Here is a 22,836-nt window from a genome sequence, read left to right as displayed (position 1 = left end):
ACACTTTTTTTTAAATTTGGGGGGGAAAAAGGGGGGGAGGACGGCATTGGGGGGGGGGGGGGGGGAGGAGGAGCATCAAAACCAAAAGTAGGAACTATGACTAATTTACCAAAATGGTGATATAAGGAAGCGAAGGGAACACTCCAAGTAGTAGCCATGTCACTATCAAGCCTTAACATTGGGGTCAGTAGAATCTGAGAAGAAACTGTCTGAGGAAGGAGAAGGGAAATGCTGCAAAGGAAAGGGAGAAAAAGACAACAATACCTGAGAACCCCATGCTCATCACGAATGTACCCACAAATCATGGAACTCCTGAGGGATACATAATAAGAATCCTCTTAATTCAGTAGTATCCATCAATGCCAAGTTTTTTTTTCCCCCTTATGGAGGAACAGTTCCAACTCTCTCATCTAATCTGAAACGGCCTGCTCTCCAAGTCTTTAGCACCAACATTTGAGCTGAGAGCAATGCTTATAGGCAGCAAGAAAAAAAATGACAGGTAAGAAAAGGTGCATACAAATGGAATTTCATAAATACACAAGCTGAAAACACAAAACATTATTTGTGACATATGTTTGTGAATGATAAGGACCACTATCTTCATATATATCTTATAACATGCAACCAGTGCCCACAAAGAAACAATTACTGCACAAGGTAATGAAATCAATATGCAATGCAATACAGTACAATGCAATACAATGCTATGCATTGCATTGCACTGTCTTTTTTTTTTCTTTGGCACACTGGACACTACACACACCTGCAATGTCTGGTCTGAGGATGAGGGCTCCTGACAGGATGTTTCTGATGGGCTGAGAATTTCGGCAGATAACCTGCAAGAAAAAACACCAAGTCACAATAAGGCAACGAAAAATACAAAACAATAAAATGTGCATTGTACACCACCCTCTTATTGTTATCATCCAAAGACTTGTTTGATGTAGCTCTCCAAGCTAGTTTATCTTTTGAGAGTTTTATCATATCTACATAATTACTGCATCCTACATATACCATCCATTTGAGCCTGCGTATTTTATTCATATCATGATAGTACTCAGGACCTTCACAGCAACTACAAAGTTACTTTAAGGAGAAATAATGTCTCTAGATTCAAAATTCACAACCAGGAGAATTGTTTGATCCTCGCCAAATATTGATATCACATGATGCCTTAGGTAGAAAATAATGCAATCAGTGTTCTATTGGGACAACAACATTACAATTCTGTTTTCCTGTTTAGAACTTGGTTCCAGCTAATATTGCCTCAGCAATGAGATTGCATGCATGTCAACCCATAAACATATTATTATGGAAAGCAGTTACGACAACTGTGCACAGTAAATTGTAATCAAATGGACTGGGACAGGTATGGTGACAACATTAACAGTAATATACTGTTTTCGATTCCACTAGAAGTTGTATGCCTTCGCTTTCCTCAGTCCTGTGGATTTCAGTCAATGACTAGCAGCCTTTTAATTTAACACAGAAAATCACGGTAAGTGCCAATGTAAATGAAATATCTGATACCAAGAACTTTATCACAATTCATTTCAGTAATAAAATGACACTAGTATGATGGGCTGCCAAGACACTAGTCTCATAAATATTACTGATAAATGAAGAGAAAGTTTTACTGAGATGGGCTAGTCACAAAGCCTACTGAATGAAAGACCCTGTCATCCCCTTTACAAGCACCAAAGATTTGTGGAACATATTATAATGATGTGGAATAAGACAATTTAGAGGAATTTAATGTTATATGCACGTGGGTCGATACTGCAGCGAGCAAGTATATGACAACAATTCTAAAGGTTCAGGTATCAGCCCTTATATGGTCCTACAATTTTTCCCCTTCTGGCACTGAAGCTTACTGTCTTCTTGGATTCACATTTGACATTAAGCTCTATGTCTCTCTCTGTAACTCGTTGGGGTAGTCAATTCTCATATTGGAGGAAGGCATTGGCATGTCATCCCCAACAAGGATCACTAAGTAAAGCAATGTAGAAATCAAAATAACATGCAGACTGAAAGCACCTTTGCTCGATTCAGATCATGAACTGCCAATTTACAGATGACCAAACACCACAGTGAGAAATACTTAATCACAGTATGTTATATACATAATTTTCTAAATAAAAACTTAAGAGGAAAATACATCCACCTTCATAAAGGATTTCTTAACATGGACCACAATGAATGGGTTTTTAATTTAAACTTATTTACATAATAAACATTGTAAAAAGGAAGATTTTTTACTGTGTTTCTAAAAATCAATTTTTCTACCTGTTAGATATTTTACTCCCTAGGTAAGTAATCAAATGTTTGACAGATCCCAATCCATTTCTTTCAAAGCCAAAATTAATATCTGTAAATAGCAATGAAAATTTTTCTTTCTAGCATTGTAATAATGGAAAAAATTGCCACTTTTACTACATTTTGTTATAAATTTAATTAAATATTTAATATTATGAAAAGGATAGTTACTACTTACACAGGCCCAAGAGAAGAACAGAAAAGTCAGCAAGTAAGCTTTTGGTCTTGGCCAATAGGGCGTTCATCGAAAATACACACACACACACACACACACACACACACACACACACACACACAGAGTTCATACGCATGACCACAGTCTCTGGCTACTAATACCAGACTGCGAGCAGCAGCGCATGATGGGATAGGCAACTTTGTGTGTGTGTGTGTGTGTGTGTGTGTGTGTGTGTTCGATGATGGCCTTGTTGGCCGAAATTTAACTTTCTGACAGTCTCTTTGTTGTGTCTATCCGTGACTCAGCATCTCCACTATATGGTGAGTAGCAACTATCCTTTTCATAATACCGTTAATTCCATTCTGGATTTTCCATTGTTTCATTAAATATGTATATATTATAAAATTTTAATTCAAACAGGTACAAAAGGACACCCATGACTGTCATATACTATTCTTAAGCTGCTGTAAAATGCCAAAGTTAGAAACCAAGCTGCAGAATGTTTTTGTTCTAACATAGATGACACATGTGGCACATAGAAACGCACTTAACACAAAACAGTACTCACAGTAGCTTTCGAACTTATGCTCTTTCCCAAGTACAAGCGTGCGCGCTGCCAAGACACTAGTGCACGCACACATGCACGCACGCACGCACGCACGCACATGCACACAAACACACAAACACACACACGCGCGCGCGCTCGCACGCGTAGGAAAGGACACACAAAGAAAAAAAGAGGGGATAGGAGTATAACGTGATGCAGGTATTTCCACAGATAAAGCAGCACCAGCAGAACAAGACAAAAGGAGTTCACAGGGTAGGGCATATGAGAAGGAGTGGGGGGCGTGCAGGTTGGGGGAAGGGGGTGCTTATGGGAGGACAAGCTGACCAGGGGGGAATGGGCTCTGGTGGGGGGGGGGGGGGGGGGGAACGATATGGGCTTACAAGAGGGGGGGGGTCATGCGGTCAGACCTACGGTTGGAGGGGTAGGGCTTATGCGGAGGGTGTCTTACGACACACACACACACTTTCACATCTTCCGATTGGCCCTGATACAGACTTTGACACTTCGGCTGTAACTTGTTGTCACATCAATGCTCATGATTCTGAATAGGAAAATTGCACAGGCCACAGAAGGTGATTGAGATTTGAACATTTTGCTAAAGTACATTCGCACATCTTGGCCTCGCTCGTTGCACATCATAATGAACTCTGTAGTGCGCTGATACTTTGTACATCGGCAAAGCCTCGCTATAAAGCAAGGTGTGATTCTTGTTCAAAATGACAGTGGACAGTCATGTGTGTTGATCCCCAAATCTTTGCAAAAAGAAGCGATGCAATTACTTCACCATGGACACTGGGGGATTGTTCGTACAAAAGAGATAGCGCATTGACACTGTACTTGGCAGGGTATGGACACCCAAATAGAACAGATGACATCACAGTGTCTCGCATGTGCAGAAAATCAGTCCATTCCACAACAAAAATTCTCTGCTTGGCGTAAGTTGCAATCACCATGGCAATGTGTGCACTTAGACTTTGCAGGTCCTTTTTGGAACATTCATTTGTCGATTGTGGTAGACTCTTATAGCAAGATTCCTTTTGCTGTGCCAATGAAATCTACAATGTCACATAGCACAGTTCAGGCGTTGTACTGGTGGTGGTTTCTGAATGGTGGCAGCCCACTTCGATGGCAGCTTCAATGTTAGCCAGTTTGTTAGCCAATACATCGTACCCTCTATTATTAGTAATCTCTATGTAGCACAGACTTGTTTTTGTCTATTCTGAAGAAGACTAATTATTTTGTATGTCGCCCTTTGATTGCAACACATCTATCAAAGTTGAGTATTTGTGCTTGTCTTGTTATAATAAAACTCATGACTACAAGTTGTTGGATTGTTTGTTTAGTATGCAGGATCTCTAGACACAACATTTCCTACGCAGTCGAAAAGCCCTTTTCTGAATCAGATTCAGTGATGACATTTTCACAAAGTGGACTCATGGTTAAAAGCTAAATGTGGCTTGCTAGTCTCCTGATGTTTCACCAATGAAGGAATGCTGCCGATAATTATTCCGGGTTGTACTGCTGTGGTCCACGGAACTCTTCTATCCCCGACGTTTCGTCCAAAGCTACGTTGGACATCTTTGGAGGTGCTCGTGGTTGTGCCGAGTCTTGCCGACTGACGAGTCAGACGTCGAAGAATGGCTTAAATACTGTGGAAAGTGGGCGTGGTCTGGATTTCACATGATAGCAGATATAAAAACGACAGGGATAGAAGAGTTCCATGGACCACAGCCATACAACCCAGAAGAATTCTCGGCAGCTGAAACATCGGGTCACGAAAGCCTTCATTATATGAACGAATGAATGACCTACGCATCTCTTTGTGCACTTCACAATTTCACTGCTGTACAGTAAAATGCTACCAGAAGTGGAGCAACAAAAATTCTTTCACATAAGCTGTACTGAATTGTACAGATGTCACATCAATTCCAATTGGATTTTCTTCTATTGAACAAAGTAGTTCACTTCCTATTCTGCAAAAACTAATATTAATTATTGCCATTTCAGCTTTTTTGCAGAAAGGAGCCATTATTATGATCTTCAACAGTGAAACAATCTCTCTCTCCCTCTTTTCAAAATTAGAGCAAGTATTGCACTCACCTATGGGATGTTTGATGATGGTGTCCTGTATGAACAGCGCTAAAGCTATGCCTTTTATCTCGCTGCTGCACAGATGGCGTCGGTCTAGGTGGTGGTGCAGCTGTACCAGATCCTAATGCTTGTGGTGGTGAAGGCAACGTTGGATCAGGTGGAGGTCGTGCCAGAGGTGGAGATGCTGGTGATGAGGGTTCTGTTCCAGATCCTGAACCCGACGACGTGTTTCCCGATGAAGTATTGGGAGTAGTGGCAGATGACGGCGAAGACTGTGTGGAGCTCGAATCAGATGCTACTGCAGCTCGACTGCGGGTGTGAACATGAGGCGGCGGCCCAGTTGCAGCGGCAGCAGGTGAACGGCAAGTGGGAACTGGCACAGCTCCGACACTACGAGTGTGGTCTGTCGGAATGAGTGGCGCAGTGTCCTCCGAAGTCGGTGTTGGTGGTGCTACCCGTGAAGGCCCAGGCTGTGAACTGAAGTGCAGTAAGTGGTGCAGTAATCGTTCAAAACAATCTGTCATGTGACTACACCAAACAAAGTTTGAAAAATCTGAAGACGCTTTCTCATGAAGCAACAGCTGAAAGAGATGTTAATATCAACACAACAGTGAATACGGAAAATTTTGTAAGAACAATGAAATTTTAAATTCTCTACACACTCTGAAATTAAGATTTCCAGCAGTATGAACAAGGCAATGCAACAGTCATTGTCTGCACAGCAAGAATTAAAGTAGCAAAATTATATGCAGGAAATCATATTTGATATCTTATGACAACATACAGCATAGCACACAAAAACCCAATGCTTTCTTTTTTTCTCTTTCCTTGTACACTGTCCATTACACTTTGTAAACTAATGAAATTGGAAAGTGTGGATGGAAACATGGGATGATCGTAGAGATTAACATCCCACCAATACTTCTTTACAGAAGAAAAACAAGCTCTGGTTGCAGACAGGAAAAGGAAGACCGATGGAGGTGTTTTGTGGAAAACACATAAACTGGCTAACTAATGCATTACCATCAGTGTAAATGGTCTGAACTGAAATATATATTTAGCAGAAGGCACCAGACAGTAAGCTAAACCTGCACTGGGCACGATACTGTCATCAACTGTGCCTTCCATGTAAGATTCTAAGAACCTTGCAGACGAATTTTTATATATTATTTATCGTCTTCACATTCTTGAATCTTTCTTAGAATTACTGGTGCACATTTAAATGGCACAATTGAACTGTCTTGTGAAATAAGCACGAGTGTAAAACAAGAGAAATGAGTCTCTGTGGAGACAAAATCATTCTTCCTATGCATCAATCACAGTTGGAACAGGAAAGGGAATAAAAGGTAACTGTACCAGAAGTACCCTTTGCCAAATACCAAACTGTGACATGCAGAGTGAATTTTATCAATAGAGGGGTCCACAGGCCGTAGAAATTCATACACCACATGCCAGAAAGGTCTTCAGTCACAGTAACAAGTAAGAAGCAAATGCCACAACAAAGGGTGTTGTCACGACTAACCGTTTATAAACTGTGGCAACCACGAAAGATAGAAACAACATTGACTTGGTTAACAAATTGTATTTTGTATTTCCAAATGACAGTTTTAATTGAGTTATTACATTTGATGACTATTAATACATACAATAAAGAGTATCAGCTGTCTGAGTAAATGAATCTGAGTAGTTAACTGAAAAAGGGATGTCTCATTTTATGAAAACAGAAATTGCTACTCACTGTATAGCAGAGATGCTGAGTTGCAGATAGGCACAACAAAAACACACACACACACACACACACACACACACACACACACACACACACACACACACACACACACACACGCGCGAGCGTGCGCGCGCGCCCATGCGAGACCACTGTCTTTGCCCACTGATTTATGCATATTGGAGTCTTTGCCATTGAAGGTGTGCTTCATGAATGAGAGCTACAATGGCCATAATGAAAGAGTACTATAAAAGAAAAGCAATTTTTTCCTTTTGTTTACAGAAATGGTCATATGAGATTTCAGTCAATTTGGATCACCACACTAAAGCGGTAACACAGATTGAGTTATTCCAGTTATTGACGCATAGCTACAGAGTGTAAATATGTGCAGTTTTATAGAAATAATTAATAAAATACCTTAATATGCAGGGTGTTTCAAAAACATTCAGCCAATTTAACAAGACTATATCTTCTCCATGAATGAAGATAGAAATTTGAGGCAAATTTCAACATAAAACTGGGACTGCAACCCTTTTATTTTCAAAAGGGCCATCAGTTTTATACCTTTTACCTACATGGACGTACAACCTTGGGGAAATTTTTAGATTAAGTTTAGGATCATAGTTTTCATTCATCTTTCAGAATTCTTCCACATGCATTGCACCAAACACAAGCTGAATATCCTCACAATAATCAAACTCATTCCTTAGTTTTGTCAGCAATTTTCAAGTTACTACATTCATTGATCTTGCTAAGTGGCATTGTTTTTTACCAAAAGTTGTTGGAAGGGAAGGCACATACAGGGTACTTTCACAAATTGGAAAAAAAGAAATCACGTACTGTGAGACCAGGCAACCTTGGAAGCCAATGGTGCAATGAAGGTATGTATGTCCTTTTAACAGTAGTGGGTGGAGTGCTGTACTCTCAACAAAAGTCATGTCACACAGTTATACCTGAACTGCATGTCTGGGAACAGAGAATGCAAAATGCATTTGTTGCTCTATTATCGCCATCGCAATTCATCACAGGGTGTTCAATGAATGAGTGAGTGAGCAAGCTACACCAAGGAGACTGCTACTGGTAGCCACATGAACTGGCAACTTACAAATGGGAGCAAGAGAAATTTTTAGGTCCAAAGTGCTAATTAAAATTTACCTCAAGTTCCTATCTTCATTTATGTAGAAGATATAGTCTTGTGAAATTGGATGAATCTTTTTAATTTTAATGCAAGCCAAACACCTTTCAGAAATGAATCAGTGTACAAGAATAGTAGTGTGGCTTGAGAGAAATAAAGTTCCACAAATAGCAACTTCAAATAATTATCACCACTCATTTTCTGGGTGCACATATACAATCTGAACGTTAAGAAAACCATCACAGCAGTTAGTTTAAGTGCATTTAAGCCACAACCAGTTTTATTCCACACAAACATCTTCAGGTGACAAAATTGCAGAAAAATGTGGCGTCATGATACAGAATGGTTAGCCGCAAGATAAAATGTTAAAAGGTAAATGTCGAAACAACACAAATACTGTGTGCTTGGTATAAGCACAGCCAGTAGTATGTGTTGGCATTCAGACGTTGGCCTCCACCTCTCTGATGGCTCCATAAAACCTCTATCCCTATCAAGTGCACTAAGCACAAACAGAGCGTAAGCACAAACAGAGCCTATATTCTGGTACATAACATCCCATCCACAGTAAAAGTCTTTCCCTATGTTCTTCTCCTCCCCCCCCCCTTTCAATTCAACTTCTCCATGTCATTGTGTGCTGCACAAACTCTGCCTGCCTGCGCCAGGACAAGCATCAATGCGACACACTCCTACACGATCAACTTGCTGTCTCTCCCTCCCAGCTATCAGCTACCTTTCACTGCAACCCACCCTGTCTCACACTACCTCTTTTCTCCCCTTGTCCTCTCCACCCACAACAGGTTTTACACAGCAGTGCTGGCACAATGTACTCCTGCAGAGTGTGTGTGTGTGTGTGTGTGTGTGTGTGTGTGTGTGTGTGTGTGTTGTGGCAAAAGTTTAGCAACATTTAAAGACTTGCATATATTATGAGTTGTTATCTCCAGGACTTTTATTTCTCTATTTATGTATATAGAATTACAGTCACAACTGAGACAAAAATGCTTAATTTTGGTTTTACTAAATTATTTCATATCAACACCATGATGAGTCCTAAAAAGATGTCATGCCTGTCATATTTCTTATTCCCTGACTATTATTATTATTATAGCCACTGTTACTGTTACTATTTTTCAATGCAATGCAATATAGTGCAATTTGCATCACTGATAAGGAAAATGGATACGGTATATAAACTAACTGAAAGTGTCAACTGTAGACATCCATATCCATTAATGCCAAGATATAACATTGCTGCACTGTAATATGGCAGGAGGCTGTAAACGCCACATGGTGCTTTGCTATGAACAGAAAAAATTCTGGTTGAGAAATCAGAAATAAGGGAACAGCATGTCTTGAGGACAATCCTATAATGTCTAATCAAGCAAATAATGAACTCAAAAGATCAGAGAACTACAAACTCTGCACACTCATAAAAAAGATGAGATGAGAGATGAGATTAGTACGAGGAGGATTGTTTCCTATGGCCACACTGATTTTGAGAGTCCTATGAGGTTTGGCACTTTGATCCTCCCATTACCTTCCCAAAAAGAAAAATAAAGAAAATGTGGTTCATAGAAGCAGATTAGTTGGTTGGTTGGGGTTTAAGAGACTAAACAGCGAGGTCATCAGTCTCTTGTTCAGTGGTAGTCCAGATGGAGTTAATTATGTCATCCAGAAATTTGGCATATTTAATTATAGTACACAGGAATGGTAAAATCAATGTGCTGAAAGCAATATTGATGCCAGCTTCAGCAAGGAGACTGTCTACGAAATTCACCAGGAAGGCATCAGTGGACAGTCTTACTCCACGATGATGTACTTGGTCAAATAATCCAAAGCCAGAGATGCTGTCGACCCATAAAACTGGCAACCACAGTCCAGATGGGGAAAGACAAAGGCCCAGTAAAGACAGAGTAGAGTAGCATGATTTGCTCCCCTAAAGATGTGGGTGAGGAAGCAAAGTGTGTTAAGCTTTCACATGCATTTAGTCTTTGTTGACAAATATGAGACAGTCATATTAAATTATTATCAGAGTAGTCCCAAAAATGTGGCCTGCTCAAAATCCAAGTAGTGGGAGTACCCAAGTAGAGTTATTGACCAGCATGAACTGTGGAATGATAGAAAAGCATAACTCCAGTTTCATCAGGAGACAACTGGAAGCCATGGGAAAGTGTTCAAGTGGAGGCTCTTCAGATGGCATAAAATGGGAGATATACCAAATGCAAAAATAACCAATCCATAGCACAGAGGAACTACTTGTCTGATGCAGGTCACTAGCCCCTTGATGACAATGGGGAAGACTGTGACTCTCATCAGTGTCTTGAGGGACTGAAATGATTGGTAGGATAAAAACTGGTGAATAAAAACTGGTAGGTGGCCTCTAAAGCCCTGGCAGCCACAGAAGTAAGTAAAATACGATGGCACTAAGCAGTGTCATACAAATTATGTTGTAAAAAAAATCCTCAATGAGAAGTTGGTATTCATAAAAGACCTGTCACAATGTTGAAACGACATGACCTGTTGTCAATCAACCCTCCTGGAAACCACACTGATAGGGAGTGGCAAAAAGCAGTACGATTTGAGAACCCATCATAATCATCCGCCTACAATTCCTTCAAACAGTCCATAGAGCACGTTGGCGAGACTAATCGGTCAGCAGCTGTTGATGGACATTGGCTGTTTTAAAGACTGCAATGATGACACTACCTGTCCATTCAAAAGGAAAAAAAATACCTTCTGGGCAAATACAACAGATGACTGAGTTGATGGGGTCTCAGCTGTATTAGATGTTAGACGATCTGACTATAAATCGTATCAAGGCCTGGGGCAATGTCACGAGATGATTGGTTTGTTGGTTTGGGGTATAAAGGGACCAAACTACGGGGTCATCAGTCCATTTTTCCTGAAGCAAGCAACACTCAAGGTACAGAAACACCCAAAGTATGTCTGGGAAAGCAAAAGGGGAAAAGGAATAAGGAACCACACCTAAAAAGAAAATGAATGGAACAAACAAAAAAGGGGGAAAAATACACCACAAGGAAAAGTAGAAGAAGGTATTAAAACCATAGAGCAGATGGTCTGGGCTGGCCGATCACAATAATAAAAGAGGATGACTCTGCAACACATTAAAAGGTATACCCCAAAAAAACAAGGCGAGACGAACACATTTCAGAAAAAGACAACCACCAAGACAAACAAATGCAAAAAAAGTGTGACAGAGTTAAAATGAAGGGAGGATGGTGGCCTCGGAGAGAAGGATAAATGCCCACCCTTAGATAGTACGATAAAACCAACCCTCACGAATAAAATGTAAAACTAAATCTGCTGATGGGGCATTGTCTCCCAACACCGAAGGTAGGGTGCTGGGAAGGTTAAAAGTCCGTCGCAAACGGGCTAAAAGTGGGCAGTCCAGCAAGATGTGGACGACAGTCATATGTGAGGCATAGTGACACCGAGGTAGGTCCTCACAATGGAGCAGGTAGCCATGTGTCGGCCACGTACGGACAATGCAGAGCTGGCGGAGAACCACAGAGTCCCTGCGAGAGGCCTGCATGGAGGTCTTCCTCACATTCGTAGTCACCTTAGTGGCATGCAATTTGAGTGGGTACTGAGATTATGCCATTCCGTCTCCCAAAGCTGAAAAACCTTGTGGTGTAATAATGATTGCAGGTCGGTTATGGGGATGCCAATCTCCAGAAGCTGTTTCCATGCAGCCTCTCGGCAAGTTCATTTCCTGGAATTTCAACTTGGCCTGGGTTCTTCACACACACACACACACACACACACACACACACACACAACACGGAATGACTGGACCGTTCCAGGGCATAGATAGACTCCTGGATGGTCACTATCCAATGTTGATGAGGGTAGCACTGGTCAATAGTTTGCAGGCTGCTCAAGGAGTCGGTACACAGAAGAAACGACTCCCCAGGGCATGAACGGATGTGCTCAAGAGCACGAGATATAGCCACCAGCTCTGCAGTGAAAATACTGCAGCCATCAGGCAAAGAAAGTGCTGTTCAATATGTCCTCCATGGACATACGCAAAGCCGACATGACCATCAGCCATCAAGCCATCAGTGTGAATCACTTCATGGCCTCAGTACATGTCAAGAATAGAGATGAAGTGACAGTGGAGAGCCGCAGGGTGAACTGAGTCCTCTGCGCCGTGTGAAAGGTCCAGGCGAAGCCGCAGTCTAGGTGTACACCATAGAGGTGTAGTGATTGGACCCTGAGTATAGGTGGTAAAGGCAAGGACTCCACTTCAGACAGAAGAGACCGGAAGTGAACCTCATTCGTAAGCCCCGACCTGAGCCTCTGATGCAAGAGATAAACCACCATAGGTGGGAAAAGGAGACGGTAATTCAGATGCTCAGGAGAACTACGAATGTGCGCAACGTAACTGGCGAGCAGTTGTGCACCCCTAACTTTCAATGGAGGGACTCCGGCCTCCACCAGGATGCTGGTCACTGGACTCACCTTGACCTTTTCAGGTAATGAATCACCCTCAACAGCCAATATGAAGGCACCGGTAGCAACCCAGTTGTCGTCCTGCTAAAAGGATGGACATACAAAAGCTATTGCCTTTGGGTCCCCTATAAACACGGCAGATGAAATGAACCCCCCTCTGTTGTAGACTGGCACAGAGCTTGTTGTCAGACTGTAAGAGGAAGTCGCAATGGAAAATAATCACCTGAACCATGATGAGGTTTTTTTGGTGAGTGACAGAACCAGGAATATCACCCAGCCGGTCACAAGTGAGTAACGCTCTGCTTTGGGCTGGCGATGTTGTCTGAATCAAGACTGCACTGCTTCTCATCTTGAACAGTGCTGTCACTTCTTCAAACTTATCCTCAAGATGTTCAACAAAAATTGAGGCTTCATAGGTAGAAAGAAGACCCTGTCCATTCTGCTACAGACTAAATACCAAAGCGAATATGGCTCTCTTCTTTCTGTAACCCTACATTCCTTCCACGGTGTAGCAAGCGAGGGAAACAATTTAGGGTCATATATGTCAGCACTGTACTCGATCTTGCCCTTCTTAGAGACTGCTGGCGCCATACAGTCACCAGCGAGAAATGACTTAGTCCGATTCAATGCGGGTCATCCACCCTGATGCCACCCACTCCCATCTGGGGCTCTCCTCACGATCGCCACCAAGCCACAGCAAAGGCCGACTGGCATGATGGCCGTTGCTGGGAGTCCGGATGCCCCAGGAAGACAGGCATCTATTCCTTGGCATACGTGGGGAGTTTACAGCGCAGGCATCAGCAATGTGATTCCTGTGTTGTCAGGAGGCTACCACCAAATGGGTACATGACGGCCCCACCACAACGGACTGGCTACCGTGCTGGAATATTGGGCGCAGAGAAATCCTATATTGTCATGGGGGCGAAAGAGGACAGGAGACAACAAAAGAAGATGACATACCCCAGAAAGTGTCCTCAACCAAATAGTTGAATTGCAGGTTGAGATGGAAATCCATGATAAGAGGTTCAGGAGATCGAGTCTAAGGGCACTATGGATAACTGATGCAACACGTAAAGCGTCCTTCCCCATATGACCCACACTTCTGTAGAATTTGGAAAGTGGCAGGTCAAACCATAAAATGAGACCTGATCTCATAGCGCCGAAAAGTGTGAGACTCCTTTTAGTTGCCTCTTACGACAGGCAGGGATACCTCGGGCCTATTTTAACTCCTGGACCCGCAGGGCGGGGGAGAGGGGGGGGGGGGGGGGTGTCACGAGATGAGTCAAGAGTCTGAAGCAGTTATCTTCATTCAAAAGGTACCCAAGTTAAGAAGAGGACGCCAGCACTGTTACTAAGTGAGTCACGGTGTGTTCAGCAAAAACTGACACACTGGCCCAAGTACCACTACAAAGGAGGGAGCCAGAACAGTTGAGCTTTGGTGGCCCAGTACACTACAGAGCTTCACCCCTGGGATGAAGAGGCATACGTTCCCAAGAAGGGGACACAGTGTTCCCAGTATTCTTTTTTACTGTGTCTCGTTAGATAGTGAGCCTTTCCAGGGAACAACTTGAAAGTGATGAGGGCAATCTGAGAAGGATGTCACTTGAGACGTCGCAGGAGCCTTCAACAGTCTCTAATAACTGTTGCAAATTCTTTGGTCCACCATGGCACCAACTACTATGGGATTTTTAAAATTTTTTTGTTAAGTTATGAATTAGCGATAATTAAGGAAGATAGCAGTTTCAGCAGCATGGGTGTTCTGACTGGAGATGTATCCAACAACCCTGCCGATGCAATATGACAAACATGGGACAAAGGTGATAGCGGAAGTGTACGATTGCAAATGGGCTCTTCTGGTCAAGTCCAATGTGACAACTGGTCCATCGGGTGGTGACAAGTAAGTGACCGGATCACTGGAATGTGACCACTGTCACAAGGATCATCATATAACGACCATTGTAATGAAGTCAAGTGAGGAAAGAGATTGCAAATTCGGCAGCAGAACATGTCCATGGGCAGCACTAAAGTGAGCAAAAGGACCAGCATTGAGGGGGGACAGAACATAATCAGAAAGAAGTTGGCCAATCAGATGGCCCCTACTGCACACCTTGGTACTCCCCCACAGGGGTTGGTGTGCACTGACATCTCAAAGCTGGAGAAAGGTGGGTGGGGGACGGGGCACTCTCACTTTAAGATAGCCATCTCAAGGCAACCAAGCAACCTACGGGGACAAGGATAAGTAACACTCCAAACAGTGATCCCCGATGTCGTACGCACTCTCACTGCTATTTATTTTAATGTGGCACTGAGGGGAAACCACTAACTAATAACATATATGTGGATCAACATAAAGACCCCTCTAAATGCTCTCTTAGAGCCAGTATGGTTCCAACAGGGTTGGAGGGTTGCAGAATGGCAATTAGTGAAATGTGTTTCTTTGAGAACAACACACATGCAGAACATGGGGATATTTGTCATTGCTATCACTGAGATAGAAAATGACTTATAAGAAGTGGGGATAACACAGCAGGATATTCAGAAATCCATTCCACTCAACAATAAACTCTGAGAGTACCTTGTTTTAAAAGAAAAGACAAGATTGGAGCAGTATAAGAAACAAAAGGGATAATATTATGTTAAAGGCTTAGAAAAAGAAAAGTACGATTGAAATAGTGTGGTCCGTAGAAGACAAAAAAAGGAGGGTTCAGTATATTCAGTTATTATTCAATTACTGTAATCCTATATTCCACACTATAGCAACACACAGTACACAGCCTGAAGCATGGATCCTCTGGATTACTGTCTAATAATGATGCAGAGTATCTATAATGATTTCAAGACTCAGTTTTTTGAGAATTAGTCATTTATGCACAAACTTTCCAAATAAACCAGTTGCCTTGGTTGATATGTCAAAATTAACTTAGTTTCTGTTTTGTGTGAAGATAGAGCTTCTTGGAACAGCTAGTACTTCCAGATAATAATTAGAAATTCTAAACATGCAAAATGTCAAGAAAGTTAACAAACCACGTGTAACCTAACAAGATAGCAGTGGGTCTGTTCAAGTAGCAGTCTGAAACTGCCACATGTACACACAGTAAAAAATTATGGAAATCAGGGCAGCACTGCTGACTCCTTCCAGTTGTTCCTATGTAACACTAACCAGCAATGCAAAACCAGTTACAGGCAATTAGCAACCATCAGAACTAAACTGAGGCTGAACTACTTCCTTTGTGTATACAAGTGGTTGTGGTTGTTGTTGTTTTTGTTGTGTCAAAGTCATTCAATCATACACTGTATAGTGTTCTTGTGTTAAAGTGCTTCTAATTATTTCATTTACCGTCAAATTTTATTTTCTTGTGGCAGTTAAGAAATTTTCTTTCCATCCAGATACAGTTGTTACACCACTCAGTTGAATAGCAGCTTCCACCACTGCAGCAGCATGTCAAAGCACACTATTTTGTTTGCAAGTTGACACAGATTCTAAAAAGAAGCAACTTATTTTGATTTTCTTGCATGTATGTGTGTTTACCAGGAACAGTTTCTCATTTCAATAAATGTTAGTGTATGCTTGTATTTCTGCCCTCTTAGTATAGGTAGGGGCTGTATTTGCTGTGTTCAGATCCAGGATCAGTTGGTGACTCTCATTCACAGCAGCTTCACCGTGGGGGAGGGGGAGGGGGGGGGGTGGTAGGAGGGACAGCAAACACATCCTACAAGTCCTCCAATCAGTAGACTACTGTGATCGCCCTGGATACAGCCTGCACTGAGACTGACCCCTCACCCTTGGTCAAGTGGGAGGCTGTTCCAAGATGTGGCAGGCAAGAGATCAATTTTCACAAGGAGGGTGAGGAGGAGAGGGGACAATCTAAGGGCTCTGAGGAAGAGGGGGGGGGGGGGGCAATCGAAGGGCCTCCCCAGTTCATCTGACAAACAGGCTTCAGGTACTATCAATGATGTCTGATAAAGATCCTGATCCAGATACAATCACTTGCCCTATTTCGGAGGAAGCCTCTCAGCCTGTAAAATCTGGACTGTCACAGAGGGAGGGATTATTGGCAGTTGGGAGCTCCAATGTGAGATGCACGAGACCCCTTACAGATATGGCTGCCAAGAAGGGAAGTAAAGTCCAGCATGCACTCTATGTGCATACCGGACGGAGTCATCCCAGATGTGTAAAGGGTACTTCCAGATGCCATGAACTGCACGGAGTTTAGCCAACTGCAGGTGGTGGTTCAAGTCAGTACTAACAATGTGTGTAGCATTGGATCAGAAGAGATTCTATATGGTCTTAGACAGCTATCTGAAGTCTTGAAGAGTGCCGCCAGTCTTGTTTGCAAGATGACGGCATAGCTTGCCATCTGTAGCATCACCAACGGCACCAAGTGCAGACCTTTGATACAAACCAGAGTGGAGGGTCTGAATAAGAGTCTCGCACAGTTTCGTGACTGAGTAGACTGCAGATCCCTCAACTTGCACCATAGGGTGGTGTGTTTTTGGGTTCTACTTAATAGGTCAGGGCTCCATTACACACAGGAAGCAGCTACACAGGTAGCAGGGACTGTGTGGGGGGTGGAGGGCACTGGGCATTTTTGTAGGTGACAGGGTCTCAGAAAATTACAGAAAGAGTTTCAGTCTAAAAGGGTGCAAGGTACAAATAGGACAAGGTTAGACCTAAGCAATTATCAGTGCTGTAGTTGTAAATTATTGTAGCTATGTTAGGAAAGAACACGAGCTCCAAGCATTTAAAGAAAACATTGCAGCTCAAATCATTACAGCTTCTGAAAGCTGGCTAAAGCCAGAGAGAAGTTCAGCCAAAATTCTTATGAAGGACCTAATGGTGTTCAAAAGAATAGATTAAATACAATTGTGGTGGAGTGTTTACTGCTGTCCGTAATAGTTAACCCTGTAGTGAAATCTACATATACAGTTCCTGTGAGTTAGTACATATAGAGGCTATACTTTACAACCAGAGTAAATTAATAACTGGTTCATTTAACCAATCCCATGACTCAGGTGATACAGCTGCTGAACAGTTCAAAGAAAGCTTCAGTCATTTCAAACAGCAAACAGACACCCTACTCCTACAACTCAGAGTGCCAGATATAGTGATCATGCATGTGTGAGATGTGCTTGCTCTTATTTTTTTTTGTGTGTGTGTGTGTGTGTGTGTGTGTGTGTGTGTGTGTGTGTGTGTGTGTGCGCGCGCGTCTTTTCTTTTCTGAAGAAGGTTTTGGCCGTAAGCTAAATGTGTAAGTCTTTCTATCTGCTTCTCAACACGTCATCTTTACAGTGAATAGCACTCTATCTTTTTCTCATATTGTTGGTATTCCAACCTGAAATACCATGAACACTGTTTTGTGAACTACTTATCTCAAAATTAAATTATAGCAAAACAGCTTGTATTGCTAAACATACCACAAAGATGACAATCTGAAAATTTATGAAAAATCTTACATACTTTGTAGACAGCTTCATTAGAGAACGTGCAACTGGATTCAGATCTACAAAAGCCAAAGGGAAGATTCCAATCCTTTCACCAAGTTTTCCCTCAGCCCAATTCTCATCAACACGGCGTATAACAGTAATAATTTCACCCTGTTGAGAAATAAGTAACTGAAATAAAATGTTGCACATCGTGTACACACATATATAAACAATGCTTTTCAAATTACTACACCTTAATGAAAGACAAACAGCCCTCTTCGTCAAAATCGTAAAGTGCTTTGCACTGAGGCTGCGTTGAACACAGAGGTGTGATCACCTGAAAAATAGTACGTAATATAGAAACAATCATAATGAAAATGAGAAAATTAACATAGAATTACAACATTTACTATTCTTTATAAAACCACAAACTACTCTTCTCGCATTAAATATCCTAAGAAATCACTAACACCGCCAATTTAGAATGCTTCTTACAGAGTCAACAGTTCATTAAAAAAATGAGATACCTTCAAAGTTCACCTATAAAATAATTATCACACGTAGTGCATAAACCGTAGCTTGCTATTGGTGTGAACTCTTTAATACTACATGCACAATTTAACTTGGCACTCATGCAAAATTAACCTCGCACTTTTCTGGGAGCGAAGGAATGTATGAATGTCTGACGACTTCAGAGTAGTACAGATTTCTGCACCTGTTGCCAACCTTAGCTAGGAACCAATACAGCACACATCATAGAAATGTTCCATTTTAGTCAGCATTAAGAATGCAACATTTACTCCTATATGCTGCTTGCTCTGCTAGGAAATTGGTCTGTTAGTTACATGTTACAGAGATCTTTTGAATGATTCTTTTATCAAAATGTGGAAAATTTAGTTTGCAGGATATCTATAGATGAAGATAATGTTAACATTAATTAAAAATATTTTAGCCCTAATAATTCACTCATGTGACTACATTTCAAACCTATTTTTTTTATTTTTTACAGGCTATCAATTTTTAAATAGAAATTCATCAATGGAACAGGTGTCCACATGAAGTGATTTTACGTTACATTTAAAATTTGCTTTGTTTCTGTCACTTTATGTTGTTGTGTAAATGCTCCATTTTTTGTTGCTGTACATTCAATTCCTTTCTGGGCCACTGACAACTTCCATAACAGGTAATAAAAGTCTTTTTCTGTGGTGTTTTACTTTTAAACATCACTATTCTTCTCAAATCACGAAGCATTATTTTTGATTAAGTTCTTTAGCAAATATATATATTGTGAAGGAGCAGTTAAAATGCCTTCAAAAGGAACCTACATGACGGCTGCACGTGGACACTATATATTATTCTTACTGCTCACTTTTGTGCAATCAATCCTTTCTGTCTAAGTGATGAGTGAAAATAATTCCTAGAGATGTTACTATGCCAAATATGTCAGGAGGTTGAACCCAAATGCAATATCCTGAATTGTTTCTAGGCCTACTTAAATGTGAGACTACCCGAGTACATTGCTTTTTTGAATATTTTGGAAAAATGTGAACTTTATCCGTAGTGGATGCTGTTGAATTCCATGACTGTTCCTTTATAGAGTGTAGAAATATTTCCACTACCAGTCACAATATTGTGATAATAATTATTTAAGTTTTAACTAGGAGTGGCTGCCTAGACACAGAGTAGCAAAGTTTAAAACCTGTGACTGTGATTTTGTCATTATTTTATTCACAACCATATCAAGTGCAGAAGCCATCCTAACTGCCAGCAAATTAGCCTGTTACATAAATTTTCTTGCATTAACCTTTGTCAAAATTTGTTTACATAAACAAAGTTACAGGTTTTGACTGTGACTTGTGTTCTACTCAAGTCTAATGATTTTTAATTTTTGTAATTTTGTGATTTTAATAATTGTAACAGTTGATAATGGCCTAAGGCTAAAATCTAGCTTGCGGAATAAAACCAGTTGTACAGTCAAATGGCAGTGACATCTTTCAAAAAGTTTTATATGACCATGGCTCCATGCAAAAGTAAAATCATTAATTAAGTCTTTCTTGTCACCTTTTTGATAAAGAGGTTTAAAATTTGCATATTTTAATCTACCTGGAAAAATTTCCTGTATCAATGATGCGTTCTCTATATCATTTAAGACATTACATATGAAGTTAGAACAAATTTTCAAAATTCTGTTTAACATTCCACTGAGACAGAGCCAGACACACTCTTCCTCCCACTACAGCAGCCACTGTACTAGGCAGCAATTGGTAGCTTACACTGCGAGTATTCACCACAAGAAATGCCATGTTATATTGTGCATTCAGTACAAACAAATAATGATAATGATGATGATGATGAGGATGATGATGATGGTGGTGGTGGTGGTGTCGCTGAATGACAGCAGGATCTTTAGCATCCGTACTACATTTTTTAAGATGAGCAAAGGCCGCAAAACTTTTAAAACACAAAGTGCAGATAAACACACACAGAACACCCTAAGAACAAGAACATGTGCGCACATACGCCCACATAGTGCATATGAAAAATACACGTAAGGCTATGAGAGTAACAAATTTCACTATAAGGCTGACAACAGTTCTGCACAAAAGCTTACCTAAGCAAGAACCACACTGTTTCCCTAAATCATGAGGAATGTGTGAACTGTAGACAGAACAGCACAGCATGCATACCTTTTATACTCACTAGCTAGCTGTATATCTCCCTAACACCATATACTCAAAGGACAGAAGAGGCTTACTTTCTTACATATGATTAGTTAATAAATGTACAAAAGTCAGTTCAGTCGGTTACAAATCGTCAAACAAATGAAGTTTCAGCTTCAAACATTTTCTTAATAACATGAGAAAGTTTTTTTTTATTGCAACATACACTTACCTGAACGTAACTTAATGGGAAAACACCGGTACACCCACCATTCTCACCAAAGTACCAATTGCTATCAATTCTTTTTCGTAGTATTATTATATCACCCTTTTTAAAATTCAGATCCCTGTGCAATAAAAAGTTGAAGATAACAACAAATAATTAAACTCTGTATAAATGGGGACACAAAATTATCCATTACAGCTTACCCTTTCTCCTGTGAGCGATAATCGTATAAAGCTTTTGCGTAAGACAAATTTGGTAGCAACTGCTGTTTGGGTATTGCATGAGACACAGTAATATTTTCCGTGGTAGTAATAGTAGTTGCCTGTGATGTCATCTGGTACTGCACCGAGGGTGTCTGGTGTATTGGAGTTTGAGGATAATTTCCTCCCTGCATCCTAATGGCAGCAGTGTTCCTTTTCTTTGGTGCTGCATTTCGCATGCCTTCTAAAATTCTCATGAGTAACACATTTGGTGGTAAATCTTCAATCTTAACATCCACTAATATACGACATTCTGGACATCGTAATTCTTTGTGCCGATTTAGAATTTCTTCCAAACATTTCTTGCAAAAAGTGTGTTGACATGGTAACACTTTGCTTGTTGTATCCAATCTTTCTAAGCACACTGAGCATTCCAGCAAATCATTTAAAGTCCATTCATCCATTGTGACTCTTGATATTAATGATCAGCACAGTCTTCCTACTACTTCTGACATTTAATGAATAATAAATACACTATGTACATCATACTTTCTGGCGACCTAGGGAGGAAACAAAGGGGTAACTACTGTTAGTTACAAAAATTTGAAAGAGATGTTAACAAAATCAGTCAGTAATAAACTAACATCCTGCAAGATAAGCATGCACAGCGCTGCTCTAATAATTATTAATGGTTTTCAGAAACTATTTACTATTTCCACAACTTACATTCAAATCCTAAAACTATCTTATAACCTGTACTGCAAATATTACGTAAATGAATGTGAGGACATTCATGCAAATTATAAGTACGCTATTATGATGCGACATAAGCAAAATCTGACAGATTTAAAACAAAAATACCGATGTTCCAACTTTTATATCAAACCTGTAGTGTCGCTACTAAGTCGAGCTTAACATTTTTTTGAACAGCATCATGTTGTTGAGAACTCTTCCCTGTCAATTCACCGTAGCATTTTTTAATACGCCGTCCAGAAGCGCACAACCACATCACTTTTCGTTATGCCGACTCCTGTGATTAGATGAATCAATCACCTCTCCTACCATTAGGATTTCCGGCTTTCCGCTAGCAGGTGTAGACCACCTCCGTTATGCAAGATCGCTGCCACTCCTACGTAAATTCGGGCGTTGTTAACCGAAAGGTAGGTACGAACTTATAACAAAGATCGATTTAAAACAGATGGAAAAATGTGAAAGCTGTAAACTATTCGCCAATAAACCAAAATATTATGGATCATTTGAGACAAACTCTCCAATGTTATTAATGCCAAGCTGCTGCGCATTGATACACTAGTGGGAGCAAGCAGAAATCGCCAAATTTTCAAATCCGGCGCATAGCGAGTGCCGAGTCGGCTGCTGTAGATGTTTAGCGTCAAGAGAATTTTGAAGATTCTATTTCACATAGCCAAATGTTCTTATTTAGGTCGGTTAAATGTGGTAAGTCCTAGTTAAAACTAGACGTTCTCAGTTTCCGTAATCAATTTGTATATTTCATATGAACACGTGAAATGTGCCACAAAATCTAATTCGGCTGTAACTAACTGTAATTTGTAAGCAGTTTTCTGAAAAGGGAGGTGTGTTAACCGCATATTCTCCCAAAAAGTATAGTATATGATTGTAAGCTTGTGTTGTAACGTTTGCACAGGTCATAAAAGTCATTTTCACTTCATGCGCCCACAGAATTAAGTTAAAAGTACATGACGTCCCAGTGCAGCAGTTCGCAAATTAATAAGTATGAGCAGAAGCACACCAGGTTCTTAAAGTTATTCTCCACACAATAGTCTAGTCATTATCTAGGTTTGTTTGTTTTCCATTCAACATTAACAT

At 40.8% G+C, this 22,836-nt stretch overlaps 1 protein-coding gene across 1 annotated transcript in view; it reads right to left on the bottom strand.

The window, feature by feature from the left end:
• LOC126094538 (E3 ubiquitin-protein ligase SH3RF2) overlaps positions 1-22,009 on the bottom strand; it is a 204,929-nt gene extending 182,920 nt beyond the window's left edge. The window contains exons 1-7 of the mRNA XM_049908968.1: positions 21,878-22,009; positions 20,995-21,551; positions 20,798-20,912; positions 18,159-18,242; positions 17,940-18,076; positions 5,160-5,627; positions 764-836 (exon numbers count right to left, since the gene is read on the bottom strand). Coding sequence (XP_049764925.1) covers positions 764-836; positions 5,160-5,627; positions 17,940-18,076; positions 18,159-18,242; positions 20,798-20,912; positions 20,995-21,455 — 1,338 coding nt within the window. The 5' untranslated portion in view covers positions 21,456-21,551; positions 21,878-22,009. The remainder of the gene's footprint in view (positions 1-763; positions 837-5,159; positions 5,628-17,939; positions 18,077-18,158; positions 18,243-20,797; positions 20,913-20,994; positions 21,552-21,877) is intronic.
• Positions 22,010-22,836: the final 827 nt, after the last annotated feature.

The sequence above is a fragment of the Schistocerca cancellata genome, chromosome 8 (genome assembly GCF_023864275.1).
Source record: "Schistocerca cancellata isolate TAMUIC-IGC-003103 chromosome 8, iqSchCanc2.1, whole genome shotgun sequence".
NCBI classification, from domain to species: domain Eukaryota; kingdom Metazoa; phylum Arthropoda; class Insecta; order Orthoptera; family Acrididae; genus Schistocerca; species Schistocerca cancellata.
The sequence above is the reverse complement of the archived record's forward strand: the minus strand, read 5'-3'. Positions and strand labels throughout refer to the sequence as shown.